Raw genomic sequence first — 17,834 nt, 5'->3', positions numbered from 1 at the left:
GAGATGGCTTCTTATAATCTGAGATATAATTGACTCTAGTAATTTGCCTACAATTGAGGTCAGGCTTATTGGGCGGTAATTTGACGGTAACGACTTGTCCCCTGTTTTAAAAATAGGAATTACATTAGCCATCTTCCACATATCAGACACTACACCTGTTTGAAGAGATAAATTAAAAATATTAGTTAATGGTTCACAGACTTCCATTTTGCATTCCTTAAGAACCCTTGAAAAAAACCTCATCAGGACCCAGTGACTTATTTTGCTTCAGTCTGTCTATCTGCTTCACAACCATTTCACTAGTGACTGTGATGTTACATAATTTATCTTCTTCTGGCCCACTATAAAAATTAATTACCGGAATATTATTAGTGTCTTCCTGTGTAAAAACCGAGAGAAAATAATTATTTAAAATCGAGCACATTTCATTCTCTTTGTCAGTAAGGTGCCCATAGTTATTTTTAAGGGGACCTATCTTATCTCTGACTTTTGTTCTATATACATTGAAACATTTTATTTATGCTGCCTTTCCCTCAATACATTCCTCTGGTCACCTGGGAAGGTATCAAGGACAAGAGTGTTAGCGGGTTGCCAGTGTAGAAAATATTTCTGGAAAAACAAAACTCATGTCAGAAATAAAAATTAAAAGTGAAACTGAATTAATATATTACTGTAGCAAGATCGTTATTTAACCCTTAAACTGTCCAAACGTAGATCTACGTTTGCACGCATAGCACTCCAAACGTAGATCAAAGTTATATTTTTCATTCCTTCAAATTTGGCACAATATGTTTGAGTCGCCTAGACATGAAAGAATGGGTCGGTGCACTCAGTGTGCACACTATAAAAAAAATCTGGGAGCACTTAGTACCTTGTGGGAGCACCAGTTCAACTGAGCACCAGCTAGTTGATGAGTGGAACAGTCTACCTAGTTGGGTTATTGAGGCTAGGACTTTGGGTAGTTTCAAATTTAGGTTGGATAAGTACATGAGTGGGAGGGGTTGGATTTGAGAGGGACTTGCACATCGGAGCTTGTTTCTTAGGTGGCATTGAAAATTGGGTTGGTCAAATGTTTGTAAAGGACCTGCCTAGTATGGGCCAACAGGCCTGCTGCAGTGTTCCTCCTTTCTTATGTTCTTATGTAGAGCAAATAGTGTGGTAAACACCAGTGATTAACTGACGCCATGTCGCATTAACACTTCCATTTTAAGAGGAAAGTAAAAATAGGTTAGATAAATACATGAGTGAGTGTGGGTGATTGTGAGTTGGACCTGACTAGCTTGTGCTACTAGCTCTGATGTCATGCTCCTTCCTTCAATGGATGTAACCTGACTAGGTGGGTCATTGGCCTAAGCCGGTGGGGGTAGGGTGACATGGAGCTTTCAACACAACAGAAAATTCCAATAACAACATTAACTATAATGCTCATGTGTACTGCAGGCCTATTATAGGTGAATAACAAATGAGAAAAATAAAAGAGAAACCTTTTAGAATATAAAAAAAGACTGTAGAATGACAAAACATAATACAGCGCCCCTCACAAGATGGCGCCTCCCAAGACAGAGGCGCCATCTTATTCTAAAACTCATTCTAAAGCCACATGAATCAAACAAGCAAAGAACGAGTGGGGTTTGAACACATGGCAAGTGAGTCCCAAAACTCACAGGCCAGTGTGTTAACCACTTGGCCAGCTGGATCTAATAATATTAATCCAACTAGGTATATTACTATACACCTTTGGGAAGTTAATATTAACCCCTGTGAAAACATATACAGATTTTTACAGATGCATCTCCAGCCAGCGTGGCTGTTGTGAGCTAAAGTCCCCTCCGTATTTTATTTGAAATCATGTTATTACGATTTTGTTAGTCAAGAAAGCGGCTTTGAGGGTGGGAGGCTTGAGCTAGAGTTAGCCACAGCCACACTGGTGGGATACTCATCCATGAAAATGTAAATTTGTGGTGACAGTGGGGCCCATGCTAACCTTCCTATGGTGAATAAAAATATACCTAGTTGGATGAATCTTATTAGAGGCAGCTGGCAGGGTGACTTATGCACTGGCCTGGTTAACCTCCAAGAAGATTTATAGCAGGTTTTCCAATGGACATCGGAAAACAATATGATGTTCACTGAAAACAAATTCCAACTACTCCATTATGGAAAATTGGAGGAGATAGTAATTAAAACCGAGTATATACTACAAGCTCTAATCATGCAATAGAGAGGGAAAAGTAATGTGAGGGACCTGGGAGTGGTTATGTCTGAGGATCTCACTTTCAAGGATCACAACAGTGCCACTATCACATCTATGAAGAAAATGATAGGATGATAACTTTCAAAACAAGAGGTGCCAAGACAATGATGATCCTTTTTAAATCATTTGTCATCTCTAGGAAGTAATACTGCTGTACATTACCATTTCCATTCAAAGCAGGTGAAATTGCAGATCTAGAGAATGTACAAAGGCCCTTTACTGCACATATAAGTTCCATCAAACACCTTAACTACTGAGAATGCCTGGAAGCACCTTGTACTCACTGGAGTGCCAGCGAGAGAGAGATATCGTAATCTATATCTGGAAAATCCTAGAATGAATGATTCATAATCTGCACACAGAAATCACTCCCTACAAAAGCAAAAGACTGGCAGGCAGTTCAAAATACATCCAGTGAAAAGTAGGTGTGCAGTGGTAAACTAAGAGAAAACAAAAAGTTTCCCTGGGGCCTAGATTGTTCAGCATCCTCCCACCATATGTCTAGCAGTAAGAGCCTGGTTGATCAGATCCTGATCGACCAGGAGGCCTGGTCATGGACCAGGCCGTGGGGACGTTGGTCCTTGGAATACTCTCCAGGTAGACTCCAGGTAGCTAGGTAGGAGGTGAAGAACTCATTGGGTATGGGTTCAAACCCCATTCGTTCTGTAGTTTGTCTGCAATTATGATACTCTGATATCGTGAATCAAACCAACATTGTCTATGCTCTTCCTGTACTAAACCCCTGTACTCAGACCTTATGCTCGGGAAGTTCTTAGCAACACGACTAATGAAAAGTGTACTCTCATGCTCGGGAAGTTCTTAGCAACACGACTAATGAAAAGTGTAGTCTCGTGCTCGGGAAGTTCTTAGCAACACGACTAATGAAAAGTGTACTCTCGTGCTCGGGAAGTTCTTAGCAACACGACTAATGAAAAGTGTACTCTTGTGCTCGGGAAGTTCTTAGCAACACGACTAATGAAAAGTGTACTCTCGTGCTCGGGAAGTTCTTAGCAACACGACTAATGAAAAGTGTACTCTCGTGCTCGGGAAGTTCTTAGCAACACGACTAATGAAAAGTGTACTCTCATGCTCGGGAAGTTCTTAGCAACACGACTAATGAAAAGTGTACTCTCATGCTCGGGAAGTTCTTAGCAACACGACTAATGAAAAGTGTACTCTCGTGCTCGGGAAGTTCTTAGCAACACGACTAATGAAAAGTGTACTCTGACGCTCGGGAAGTTCTTAGCAACACGACTATTGAAAAGTGTACTCTCATGCTCGGGAAGTTCTTAGCAACACGACTAATGAAGTGTACTCTCATGCTCGGGAAGTTCTTAGCAACACGACTAATGAAAAGTGTACTCTCGTGCTCGGGAAGTTCTTAGCAACACGACTAATGAAAAGTGTACTCTCACGCTCGGGAAGTTCTTAGCAACACGACTAATGAAAAGTGTACTCTCGTGCTCGGGAAGTTCTTAGCAACACGACTAATGAAAAGTGTACTCTCGTGCTCGGGAAGTTCTTAGCAACACGACTAATGAAAAGTGTACTCTCATGCTCGGGAAGTTCTTAGCAACACGACTAATGAAAAGTGTACTCTCGTGTATAAAAGATTTACTACAAAGGTAGGATTCCAACTGTTTCATGCCACAAACAAAGAAATAACATTTTTTTCTTTAGTCAAATAATTTGACTCTCTGGGAAGCAATTTTTAGACGCAAATGATGAAGGAAAAGTGACAATGCCATAATACTGTAATAGTACGAAGCCTCAGTCCTGAATTAAAAACATCTGTTGTAAGCAAATTATTTTAGAGATGTCATGAAGTTGTAGTATGGTATGATTAGAAAATATTAAATTCAGCTTGTTGAAAATTTTAAGTGAAGTTTGTGAATTAACAAGAGGTCCTTTAGTAATCTTTTTAAAGTGCTCTGAAAGGCAAAATTTTTATTAGTTAAGTAGAGTAAAAACTTTCGATAGAAGCTGATGGTTCCCAGAAAACCTCTCAAAATTTTCTCTGTCCAGAAACTTTACTGGATCAAAGGATACAGGTAAAGAACACAGAATGGATGTATCCAAAGTTTCTTATTTGACTTATTTGACTTTTTCACAGATAATATTTCTGCAACTTTGCAGTTAATCCATGAGATTGAAGTCATTGCAAAACTGAAGAGAGAGAATTAATATTATCCTTCCAAAAAGGATTCATAATACAGATATTTTCAAAATAGTAATGTATATTTCATAGTTCTTTAAGTACCTTTTTCATTAGTGTTAGGTACATTGAAAGTCTAAATGGCACAATACAATATTTTATATGGCATTTATAGGATGGGGAAGCTTATGTATTGCTCAGAATCAATGCATAAAAGAACTTGGTATTGTGCTGAATTTTGTTCAGTTTGGAGAAGCAACAGTTTGCAAATTAACAAAAGCCATCATCAATAACCTACATGGGTTTGCAATCCAATTTGGTCATTAAATTAGGACATCTAAATTCTAGGGAATTTTTTAAGTTAATAATTAGGTTAAATAATCCACTTACAAGTGAACTGTTCAATGACCTCAAGTTTAGAAAGTCTGCCAAAGACAAACTTTAAATGCACAGGTACTGGCTAAATCTTCCTTATAAATATTCAGTAACAGTTCCTCGTTATGTTCATCAGAGTTGGTTCTACTTGGAACTTCTGGAAATACCTTAGAAAACTATTAGCCATCTGATCTGTGGACAACTCCTGATTAATTAATCTTTAACATATTATCACCTGCATCTCTGGTGATTATATCAGAAATATCATCTAAGTTTGGATTTGAAGCATCAGAAGTCATTACACTTATATTAATGTTACAAAAAAATGTGATATCTAATAAGCATAGAGATCTCCAGTGAATATTAGAAAGGACTGCCCTTCTAGCATCCAGCCAGTTACTGGGTTTTTGTAACAAGTAGTCAGTATCCTGGCCCAATTATCCATTAGACTTTAGTAAGATTCAATAGTGTTTCATGATTACAACTGGTAGGCTACTAACTAAAGTCATTAAAAACTTAAGTTTATTAATAACAATAAAGTTGTCTAGGTGTATATTATCAAAGTAAATTAAAGTAATTAAAATCAAAATAATCACTTCTCTGGTGTACAGTAGTACTGTGCTGAAGGCACATATCACATCTTTATGGCTTTTAAGTACCGTCTGGTACATTGTTAGCATTTAATAACATAATACAAATATGTACAAGTCTGTGTATGTGTGTAAGTGCTCTAAGTAGTTCGCTGTCTCAAGACTCGATTAGACTTAACCAGTGACTGACTAAAAGTCCTCACATAAAGTAACTTCTTGACTAACCTGGCAATCAGAACAACATACTTGAACAGTAATACGACTGATAAGTCGAACAGCAATATAACAAGCAACAGCGACACAAAATCAGGAGCAAGGAGATAATATAACGACAATAAGTAGGGACCATCTGCAGATCCTCCACAAAAGTCACAAAACTCCCATACTACTGAATCTAAGTTCAGCATTAGAAAATCCCCTACTGTGACAGTACACAGATACCAGTACAAATTAGGTCAGAAGCTACAGCTCAGGACCTGAGTTTCTCAGAGCATCTATGAGACACACAACCTCAGTACAACGTCGAAAATCACTAAGTCTAGTTAATGTTCTGTGAACAGAGTTGCACAGAACCAACAACAAGAGAGCTACAGAGATGATCATCCAACAAGGCCAGCAAGGGAGACACCTGTTGTTGGAAGCCACGCCAAACAGAGAAGAGAGAGAGCTATCTCCCGAGTGAGAGCTAGCGAAGGACAGACTGCTCTCACTCAGGTGAGGTGTGATCACCCCCCTGGTCATGTGACTCCATGAACTGCTACTGCCCAGCAATACAGAAGCCGGCAGCGAAACAAGCAGAACTGGTAGTTACTCTAGTTAGACAATGAACACTGAATAATATATAAATGTTACATCCTACCTAATAACATAACTAAGTCAAATAATAATATATAGCAATATATTAACGATTTAACTAATATCGCAAATATAAGCAATATAAAATTATAAGAGCAGATAATATACATTATATACATTGTGACCTGTTCAGGGGTCGCAATAATTAATCTCACATTAATCTCATATATATTAATCATTAATAACACTGCAACTAGCCAAGGACTCGAACCCATGCTGCTTTGGCCTGCCTCATGGTGGGTGAAAGCTCATGACGCCTTAATCCACTGGACCATACATGGGTTCGAGTCCTTGGCTAGTCACAGTGTTGTTATTAATCAATATCACTCGTTCGTGGGCACAATAATATTAATCATATATTAATCTCACATATATTAACTTCACACATATATTAATCTCACAGCATAAGATACACTGCTTTCAGCAGTGTATCTTTTAGCAGTTTATTTTTCAGCAGTGTATTTTTCAGCAGTGTATCTTTCATGGAATAACCTGAACTGCTCTCATATATATCGGGACTTCCTACAATTTAACAGTGCTTGATGAGGATTTCAAACGGATTGATAATATTTGCATTTTGTCTGCACTATTGATTGTGTAGTTATTTATATAATAATCTCAAAGATAATATTATCTGGTAACCAGATAAAAAAAATTAAGCTGATAATAAAAAATTATTAATTCTGCGGCAATAGGTAGGTCTTTAATTTGCAATAAATATTAATTGCTTAATCCACCTTATTATATATCTTCATTAATTTAAAGGTCCTCACCAAGAAACAAACTGTGTCTGGCAAGAACACTGGTACGGTGGACCCTCGGTTATCAACCATTCCGGATATCGGCAAATTCGGATTTTGGCCATTTTTTTTGTTGTGGCTGAAATTCTATCCCAGTTCTTGGCCACCATTTCGGAAATTGGCTGCATTGGATTCATAATAATAATCATTCTTGAGCACATTAAATGCCTTACTTTAGGTTAATATAGACATTTTAATTAATCTATCTATGATATTTTCTTCAAAATTATACATGAAACACGTTACATAGTATATAAAAACATGCAATGTTTATATGCGATGCATGTTTAATAGTAATCACTCTTGAGTACATTAACTGTCCAAACGTTCACTGGCGTGGCGCTCCGAATATTTTGAAAAATAAAAAAAAATCTTTTTTTTTTCCTTTTAAAAAGAAGAGCGCATTTTTCTACATGTTATAGAATTAAAAAAAAATTTAGGTCAGTACTGACCGAGATATAAGACCGTGAATTTGGCTCTGGACGCTCAACTGTCGAAACATCGACTCCTGCTCCTTGCAAAAGTGTTGCTGATATACCTTTTTCTCTCGATTTTATTTTAATTTATATATATTTTATGTTTTGATAATTACAATTTATAATAGTTCTTGTAATTTCAAAGCTAATCTTTGTTGTGACAATAATATTAGGTACTGAAATAGTGCTCAAATAGTCACAATCACACTGACAGGTGAACATTTACACCTGCCTGGGTTATTTACTGTTGTCTAGAAATATATACAGAGTATTTATAGGTCCCAACAATGTTTTACATACTCTGGCATATACCTTGAAGCATGTTGTTATGAAAGGCATCCCTATACTGTAGACTGCCCAGTGACATTTGATAAAAACCCAATGCTCCAGATAACCCTGGCTGTATTTGTTACATACAAACATGTCTTGTCTCTCTGTCTATCTACCTGTCTGTCTGTCTATCTCTCTGCCTGCCTATCTGTCCATCTGTCTCTGCTTATCTGTCTTTCTGCCTGGAGTATAGGATATCAAACTCCTTGAAGAATCGTGTTACAACATCTGTTATCATCTCGGTGATATTTGATAAATGGGCACTCGGGACACCCTGGCTTTGTTTGTTTTCACTGATACACACGAACATGTTTCTGTCTATCTATGTTTGTCTGTCTGTCTGTCTGTCTGTCTGTCTTTGCCTGAATTTTTTTTATTATCTTAGCCACTATGTATAATAGCTATACTTATGTGTACATATGAGACAGAGATATAGATAAAGATATAGATAGACAGATATATAGACAGAGATATAGACACATAGAGATATAGACAGACAGAGATATAAACAGAGAGACAGTCAAAGCAAGCCAGTGTGCCAGCCTGCCGAATACATAAGAACGTAAGAAAGAATGAACACTGCTGCAGGCCTACTGGCACATAGGAGGCAGGTACATGTCACACTCCCTCCAGCTAAGACAAATGACCCACCTAGTCAGGTCAGAAGGAGCATGACATCAGAGCTAGTAGCACAAGCTAGTCAGGTCCAACTCACACTCACCCACACTCACTCATGTATTTATCTAACCTATTTTTACTTTCCTCTTAAAATGGAAGTGTTAATGCGACATGGCGTCAGTTAATCACTGGTGTTTACCACACTATTTGCTCTAGCTGGTGCTCAGTTGAACTGGTGCTCCCACAAGGTACTAAGTGCTCCCAGATTTTTTTTATAGTGCGCACACTGAGTGCACAGACCCATTCTTTCATGTCTAGGTGACTCAAGCATATTGTGCCAGCAATCTGGCTTAGTATGGTGGTTATGCACTCTTCTGTACCCACTCCTTTGGTGAAGCCAAATATGTGATGATGAGAGGGTCCAAGTTTCTATAGGAGACGGTTTAACACCATCCTCTCAGCAGTCTTGGCTAAACAGCTGGTCAGCAATATGGGTCTCATACTGCCTGGGTCCTTGGGCTTTGGAATTGGTACAATGGCAGCCTTCTTCCAAGCTGCTGGGAGTGTCCCGGCCTTCCACGACTTGTTTACGACGTCTAGTATGGCCTCCCATCCACTGTGCCAAGCCCGTGCAATCATAGAGTACATAACTCCATCGATGCCCGGGGCAGTGTCACCTGTGTTCTTAATGGCACGTCAGAGTTCCAAGTCTGTGAGGTCTTCATCAGTCATATCTTCCGACTCACATGCAGCTTGTATCGTTAACTGGCGTTGTGGCAGAAGATCCGTCTGTATATTCCGGATGTCCTGTGGGAGCTGAGTGGAGGCTCCCCTGGAAGTGAAAAGCTCCACTAGTTTGTCAGCTTCCTGGGATGGGTTCGGGTGTGCTGGTGGCCTCGGCTTGCTCTTGCCAGTTGCTATGTTGAGCTTGCCCCATATCTCAGATAAGGTGGTGTGATGCCCGAATGTTGAGCACCACTCCAGCCATTTCTCAGTTTTTACTCTGAGACTCTGCAGGCATGCTGCACAATGGCTCTCAGAGTATTCTTGTTCTCTGCCATAGGGTTATGCCTGTATAGGTTCCTAAACGAGTTGATGCGGTGGTTCTGCTCCCACGCCTCATCGCTGTAGAATGCGGTGGTTCTGCTCCCACGCCTCATCGCTGTAGAACCACCAGTCTCTTTTGTGAGTGCGTCCTGCGGACTTCTTTGGAATTGTGCACTCTGCTGCCTGGATGAGAACAGTGATTAGCTCCTGTTCAGCCGTATCACAGTCTTCAGATAGAGTGTATGTGGACCACTAGTCATGAATATAATCCTGGAACACCTTTCAGTTGGCCCTCTTTACGTCCCATCTAGGAGGCAGAACAACTGTGGGAGGCCTCTTGATGTTGAAGGTGGTGATCACTGCAAAATGTCACTGACAAGGTGAGGATGCGGCTCTTGCTGCGAGTTTTCTTGTCCCAAAGGTAAGGTCGAGGCAGCTACCCAACAGGTGTGTGGGGTCTCCGTTGTTTAGCAACTTTACCTCTGGAATATCGTGTAGGAGCATTGCTATGTGCCTGCCAGCAGCATTGGTTGCTGAGTGAGAGTGCAACATTGGGTGATGTGCATTGAAATCTCCACCCACAATAATATACCCAGTGCGTGCTAGCGCGAGCTCTGCAATGTCGAAGATTTGTCTTAGGTACTTGTAGATGTTATAGATGGTAATGGGCGTCCCAGGTATGTGTGCAAGGATGGCCTGTACCTCGATGTCCTCCCCACAGTCCACAGGGTTGGCTGTAACCTCGTGAGGTACTGTACTGGATACGAATACAGCTGTGCCTCTGCAGTGAACGCCCACGTCCATGTGCCGAAAATACCCAGCAAAACCGGATAGTCTTGGGCAGATAGTCGGGGCAGTCAGAGTTTCTTGTAGAAAGACGATGTCAACCCGATCCCGAATTACTGCCTCCAGCAAGAGGCGCTGTTTGCCCCTCAGGCCATGAATGTTCCATTGTTGGACCTTGAGGATGTGGTTTGGTACTGCTGTTGTTTCCTGAGCTGGGGACTGAGCCCTGCCCACTCTGAGAACCTGCAAATTCATGGCGTCCACCGTCTCCTCCTCGGTCAGTAAGCACACTCTCAGGAGCTAGAATATACTATGTTGTTCCATGGAGTTGATTGTGTTGCAAATAATATTCATGAACGCCTTGATGAGTGCTACGAGATCCTTCCTTGTGAAGACCTGCGTTGGCACTGGGCTCGAAGCAGTGGATATTACCTGGGCTGATGTGGTCTGTAGCAACTGCTGAGGGTTGGATTTCTTTATAGTGTGCACCGTAGTCTGTTGCTGTATACCAGGTTGGGTAGCTGGCATCTGCTGGTGAGGTGCCAGGGGAGCCTGCAAAGTAGCTGTGCTGGGTAAGGAGTGCCTGCATTGTCGTGTTATAGCCGATGGGGGCTTGTTTAGTGCCGTCTGCTGATCACGTTGATGAGATGTTCCCTGTTGACGCCTCCTGTTCCTCTTGTTTTTGTTTGTTCATTGAGGAAGGGGGGCCGGAGGCTCCTGACCATGACGCCTGGTTGTGGCTTCAAGAGTTGGGAATTCCTGGGCATTGAGTTGGGTGACCTGATGAGAGGTCTGCGGTATGGCAGGGTTCTCTGTACCCATCGTCTACTGACAGTGATGATCTGTCGTAGCCTGCTGCCAAGTTTTTGGCGTCTTCCAGGCTCCTTGAATTCAGGCAAGCCTCTCGGGGCATCGAGGATCCCAGGCGTGGTGTTTCTACCTACAGTTCAGGCATTGTGGAGTGGGTGGCAATGCATTTCTCAGCTTGGTAGGGTTGGTGCTGGCTGCAGACACTGAAGATTACTCTGTTCGGACAGAGTGCATCCAGGTGTCTGTAATGCTGGCACTTGAAACAACAAACTGGTTCTGCTGTGAAGGTCCTGACGTCGTACCTGCCCCAAGAACCGAGGTCCAGCTGGGATGGTACCGGTCCTACATGCTGTATGAGGACCTGACGGGTTGGAGCATTGCTTGCCATCTTTGCCTAGAGACGTTGAGCTGACACCACACTGGGGTGAACTGCTACTGCCTCGATGGGCATCATCAGCGGGTATCGCGTCACTACACCCTTGGTGATCTTCTGCCGAGAGTCCAGTTCCTCTTAGGTGAAGGAGTGATCTGTCTTCATGACTCTCTCCAAGGTGGTGTACATTTCCTTGTTGAACCATATCTTGAACTTCAGGTTGTGTCACAATTCCAGGTATGAAACAACGCCATAATGGGTTCCGTGGTCCCCATAAGACTTCACCATGAATTTTCCTAGTCGGTCGAGCTGGTTTGCCTGATCCTTGGACGGATGGCACTTCCTGTTTTTGTCCACAGTGATTCATCCTTCTTGGTTCTCGGGGGGTAGGGTGTTTATTTCCTCCCCTGTTTCCATATTTGCTTGCTCCATGGTTGGAACTGCCAGACCTGTTACAATGTGAGCTGGCTCTTCCTCTTCCTCTGATGACACGGAGTGGTCTTGCAACTTCTTCACTAGAATTGCGCCCCACATTTCCAAATCCAAGTCCTCTGTGGTGTTTATCGAGCATCGTGGGCTCTTCTTTTCGGCAGAAGCCATGTGCCTATCTAGTGATAAGGTAGTGAGCTCCATGAACTGAGTGTGTGAACTGATGTACAGAGTTCTGATGTCTTCTGCTAGCGGAGAGTGAGGTGTAAGTGGCGCACCCACACTTCACTCTCCGCCTATATATAGTGTCTTTCTACCTCTGTATGTTAGGTACCAGGACTGAAAAGTTTTCTAATAAATGTGTCATAGTATTTGCTCGTGTGTCTTTCTAAACCACCACGGACTAGTACCTTACACTTATCCACATTGAACTTCATCTGCCATTTTTCAGGCCAAGACATTAATTTATCCAAAACCTCATGGATGTGCAAGAATGGTATATAATACCGACAAGATGAAATTAAGACACTTGTGCAACATCTGGGTATCTTTATAGTAAATGTTTCGCCATCCATTGGCTTTATCAATACAAATTCTAGGACATAGCTTGAAGACAGTAGGACTATATACAGAAGATGAGGTAATCAGTCCCTCAACCTTGGAGTAGGTGCGAAGAGCACCGTAGTCGTAGAGATTCTGAAGCAGAAGCAAGGAGCCTGGCGCTTATATAGTAACGTCAGGTGAAGCAGGCGAGGGCATAGTCACTGGTAGGTGGGATTCCCCAGTGGAAGTAGGTCCTTCTCAAAGAGATGGGTTAGTTGTAGTAGTAGTTGTTGTAGTCGTGAAGGTTATGTACATGTCCTCAGAACCAAGATTCCATGATGTTGCAGTGTCTGACAAGATGTGCAAGAATGGTATATAATACCGACAAGATGAAATTAAGACACTTGTGCAACATCTGGGTATCTTTATAGTAGACGTTTCGCCATCCAGTGGCTTTATCAATACAAATTCTAGGATATACCTTGAAGACCACGACTACGGTGCTCTTCGCACCTACTCCTACTGATTACCTCATCTTCTGTATATAGTCCTACTGTCTTCAAGCTATGTCCTAGAATTTGTATTGATAAAGCCACTGGATGGCGAAACGTCTACTATAAAGATACCCAGATGTTGCACAAGTGTCTTAATTTCAAAACTTCCTGGAGTTCATTGCTATCCTCCTTAGAATGAATCATATGGCTTATCTTTCTATCATCAGCAAATTTGCTTATGTCACTCGTAATCCCATCATCAAGGTCATTAATGTAAATTATGCACAAGAGAAGGCCTAAAACTGATCCTTGTGGAACGCTACTAGTCACTAATGCCCATTCAGATTTGACCTCATTAGTCGAAACCCTCTGTTTTCTATTGGTAAGCCATGGCTCTATCCTCCTATACCATGAGCTGCTATTTTTCTTAAGAGTCCCTTGTGAGGTACTCTATCGACGGCTTTACTAAAAATCCAAATAAACAATATCATATTCTTTATCACTGTCTACTGCCTCAAATGTTCTATTGGAGAGCGTCAGTAAATTTGTCAGGCAGGAACGACCTCTAGTGAACCCATGCTGAGGTTCATTTATCAAGTTGTGCTCTTCAAGGTGACTTCTAATAATGTCAGCTATAATTGATTCTAGTAACTTGCCCACTATGGATGTCAGGCTTATTGAAAGGAAATTTGAAGGACTGGACTTATCCCCTGATTTGAATATAGGAACCACATTAACCTTCTTCCACAACTCTGGCACAACACCAGTAAGGATGGACGCATTAAACACACTCGTTAAATGGCTGACTAAGTTCCATCTTGCATTCCTTAAGTACCCTGGAAAACAACTCGACGGCCTCTGGGGACTTATTTTGCTTCAGTTTGTCTATCTGTTTGATAACCAGGTCCCTCGTGACAGTAATGTTAGTTAATATGAATTCATCAGGAACTGAATAATTGTTAATTTCTGTAATCTCATTTATGTCTTCCTGTGTAAAATCTGACGAAAAATAGTCATCAAATATGGAACACATTTCCAGTTCGTTATCCGTCAGCTGTCAATTCCCAATTTTCAGAGGTCCTACTTTTTCCTTCACCTTCGTGGTAATTTGCCAGAGTTGTGGAAGATGGCTAATGTGGTTTCTATATTTAAATCTGGGGATAAGTTCGTTCCTTCAAATTATTGCTCAATGAGCCTGACACCTATAGTGGGCAAGTTATTAGAATAAAAAATAGGTGACATTATTAGAAGTCACCTTGAAGAGCATAATTTGATTAATGAATTTCAGCATGGGTTCACAAGAGGTCTTTCCTGCCTGACAAATTTACTGACATTCTTCAATAGAACATTTGAGGCAGTAGACAGTGATAAAGAATATGATATTGTTTATTTGGATTTTAGTAAAGCCTTCGATAGATTACTTCACAAGAGCCTGGCAAGTGTGTGTGTCTCTTACACACGTACTTGCCCTGCTGTGTTTCTTGCCTGGAGAGGGTTTCGGGGGTCAATGCCCCCGCGGCCCGGTCTGAGACCAGGCCTCTTGTGTAGATAGGCCAATTATTATGTTTTTTGACACTGCAACCAGCCTTTTTTTTAATATATAACATAACTTGTTGCTGCCTTGTATGTCGTCCACAATGTCTCTCACCCAAATGCGAACTGTACCCTACTTCTAACCTACTCTAAACCTGACAAAGCTTCCATTGACTGCCCAAAAATCCTATTTAGCCTCACCCAAGCCCCTCTTCTTAGCGTGTTCAGTACTAACTCTGGCTTTAAGGTTCGACTTGACCCAACTTCCTATAAAACCTGCTCTAAAGGCATCAGATCTAAACTCTCTGAGGCTGGCTTCACCATCAACTGGGCTCCTGAGCTTCATACCAAAAGCACAGTTGTTGCCAAGCATGTTCACAACTCCATCTTAACTGCCTACGACAATGACCGGACTGACCTAATGCTCGATATTGCAAGCAGAAATGGCGTCACAATAGAGGACATATTCAGACCTCCCCACTTACATATTCATAAAAGGAATTGGTGCTGAGCAGGCTTTTAGCTTCAGCTCCCTCGGTGCCCTGGTGATGGACCAGGTGCTTCAGCCCCATCGGTGCCCTGGTGATGGACCAGGTGCTTCAGCTCCCTCAGTACCCTGGTGATGGACCAGGTGCTTCAGTTCCCTCGATGCCCTGGTGATGGACCAGGTGCTTCAGCTCCCTCAGTACCCTGGTGATGGACGAGGTGCTTCAGTTCCCTCGGTGCCCTGGGGATGGACCAGGTGCTTCAGTTCTCTCGGTGCCCAGGTGATGGACCAGGTGCTTCAGCTCCCTCGGTGCCCTGGTGATGGACAAGGTGCTTCAGTTCCCTCGGTGCCCTGGTGATGGACCAGGTGCCTTAGTTCCCTCGGTGCCCCGGTGATGGACCAGGTGCTTCAGTTCCCTCGGTGCCCTCGTGATGGACCAGGTGCTTCAGTTCCCTCGGTGCCCTGGTGATGGACGAGGTGCTTCAGCTCCCTCGGTGCTCTGGTGATGGACCAGGTGCTTCAGCTCCCTCGGTGCCCTGGTGATGGGCCAGGTGCTTCAGTTCCCTCGTTGCCCTGGTGATGGACCAGGTGCTTCAGCTCCCTCGGTGCCCTGGTGATGGACCAGGTGCTTCAGTTCCCTCGGTGCCCTGGTGATGGACCAGGTGCTTCAGTACCCTGGTGATGGACTAGGTACTTCAGCTCCCTCAGTGCCCTGGTGATGGACCAGGTGCTTCAGTTCCCTCGGTGCCCTGGTGATGGACCAGGTGCTTCAGTTCCCTCGGTGCCCTGGTGATGGACCAGGTGCTTCAGTACCCTGGTGATGGACTAGGTACTTCAGCACCCTCAGTACAATTTTTAATAGTGCCCTGGTTATCAAAGCTTATTCCATGGATGGAGTAGAAGGTGGGTTGGGCAGGTGGTTTTACTTGTGGGTCTGGGTTTGACGGACACTTGCCTAGTGTTGGCCAGTTGGCTTGCTGCAGTGTTCCTTCTTTCTGTATTCTATGAGTGAGAGGGGATGGATTTGAGCGGAACTTGTGCGTTGATAGGTGGGGGGGGGGGTTGTTGGGGCTTGTTGCTTGGGTGGCTCTGGGGATGGGTTGGGCAAATTTTTCTATTGGTGGGTTGGTTCTGACATGGACCTGCCAAGTATGGGCCAGTAGGCCTGTTGCAATGTTCCTCATTTCTTAGGTTCTTATGTTGATAAATTAGACACATGTGCAACTCTTGGGTATCTTTATTGAGGAAACGTTTCGCCACACAGTGGCTTCATCAGTCCATACATAGGAGAAACTTGAAGAACAGGAGGAGATAAATGGTATAAAATGGTATAAAATACTTCCCTATTCACTAAAGTACCTACTAAACAAGCCATCGATCTCTTGCGCAAGAAAATTGACGATTCACTTGATCTTCCCATTCCAGCCAGCGACTTCATCGACCTGGTTGAACTATGTGTTGGCTTTACGTGTTTCTCTTTTGAAAATCACCTCTTTCAACAGACTTTTGGACTACCCATGGGTTCGCCACTCAGTGCAGTCCTAGCGAACCTATACATGGAACATCTAGAAGCCGAACGTTTCTCCACCATTATTCCTTCGTCTGTCACCTGGCTCCGTTATGTTGACGACATTCTCCTCATAACTCCTAAACGCTTCAACGTTCAAGCTCTCCAAGACAAGCTCAACCAGGTCGAGCCTTCAATCCAGTTCACACTTGAAGAAGAGGTCGACAACACTCTTCCTTTCCTTGATGTTCTACTCTGCAAAGCTGACCACGAACTTCGTTTTAAAGTCTATCGAAAACCCACCAACCAAAACGATCTTCTCCACTTCTACTCTCACCACGACACCAAAACCAAACGTGGTGTAATTATAGGCTTCTTCCTGCGTGCACTCAGAATCTGCAGCAACGAGTTCCTTGAGGAAGAATGCACTATAATTGAACAGGTATTTTCCAAACTCCACTATCCTCGTCACTTCATCAGAGACTGCAGACGGCGAGCACTAAACATCTTCAACACACCCAGAGAAGACACTGCCGAGAAGAGATACATAGTCCTTCCCACCAACTCCATTGCCAAACATGTTTCCAACATCTTTGCCAAAACATCATTCCAAGTATCTACCTCCACAACCACGACCATCAAGGACATCACCAGTAGTAGGCAGGACAAGCCTCCATCCTCTGCAGGGGTATACATAATCCCTTGTAATGACTGCAACAAGTTATACGTGGGCGAAACATCAAGGGACCTCCAAACACGTATTTCAGAACACCAATACGCAAGCAGGTCTGACGACACAAGGAATGCCTGCGTACAACACCGTAATTCACACAACCACTTGATAAACTACAGAAACTCAAGACTTATCGCCACAGAAGACAACACTCAATACCGAAGAATCCTGGAATCATCACTTATTTCTATATCCGACAACTTCAACCAGAATAGTGGCTTCTATAACATAGCTGAACCACTTGCCAAGAAACTTCTTCATCGCTATCCCACATAAGAACACTGTAGAAGGTCTGCTCACAAACTTGTCCAGTCTCCTTTCCAAGCTACCCAAGTTTTTAGACTCTACAACCCAACTCGGTACATCATCAGATGCAGCATTCTTCACCTGACCTCAGCCGGACTATAAATACTCGCGTTCCTTCCACCCCAGGTAGTTCTGTTTGTGACTTGAAAAAGCCCACTGTGTGGGCGAAACGTAGTCAATAAAGGATCACATTATACTGCATTTGTGTTTATATTGCCAAGAACAGGAGGAGAATGAGGTAATCAGTCCCTCAACCTTGAGTCGATGTGTTCAGTCCATCAATCTTGAGTAGAATACGGCAGATGAGCGGAGAAGCAGCTTATAAACCGTATG

General features: G+C 42.7%; 2 protein-coding genes across 4 annotated transcripts in view; one reads left to right on the top strand and one right to left on the bottom strand.

Moving 5' to 3' along the window:
* The window catches only part of LOC138850954 (tyrosine-protein phosphatase Lar-like), a 654,087-nt gene that overhangs the window by 355,758 nt on the left and 280,495 nt on the right, over positions 1-17,834 (bottom strand). The window lies entirely within an intron of this gene.
* Positions 1-17,834, top strand: part of LOC128704839 (neural cell adhesion molecule L1-like) — a 66,633-nt gene that overhangs the window by 31,146 nt on the left and 17,653 nt on the right. Inside the window, exon 4 of one of the 2 annotated variants that reach the window (XM_070104392.1) lies at positions 16,458-16,617. The exons of the other annotated variant lie outside the window; for it this stretch is intronic. Coding sequence (XP_069960493.1) covers positions 16,458-16,582 — 125 coding nt within the window. The 3' untranslated portion in view covers positions 16,583-16,617. Of the gene's footprint in view, positions 1-16,457; positions 16,618-17,834 lie in introns of those variants that run through there. 2 annotated transcript variants of the gene reach the window in all.

The sequence above is a fragment of the Cherax quadricarinatus genome, chromosome 91 (genome assembly GCF_038502225.1).
Source record: "Cherax quadricarinatus isolate ZL_2023a chromosome 91, ASM3850222v1, whole genome shotgun sequence".
Lineage (NCBI taxonomy): Eukaryota > Metazoa > Arthropoda > Malacostraca > Decapoda > Parastacidae > Cherax > Cherax quadricarinatus.
This window is presented reverse-complemented; position numbering and strand designations above follow the sequence as displayed.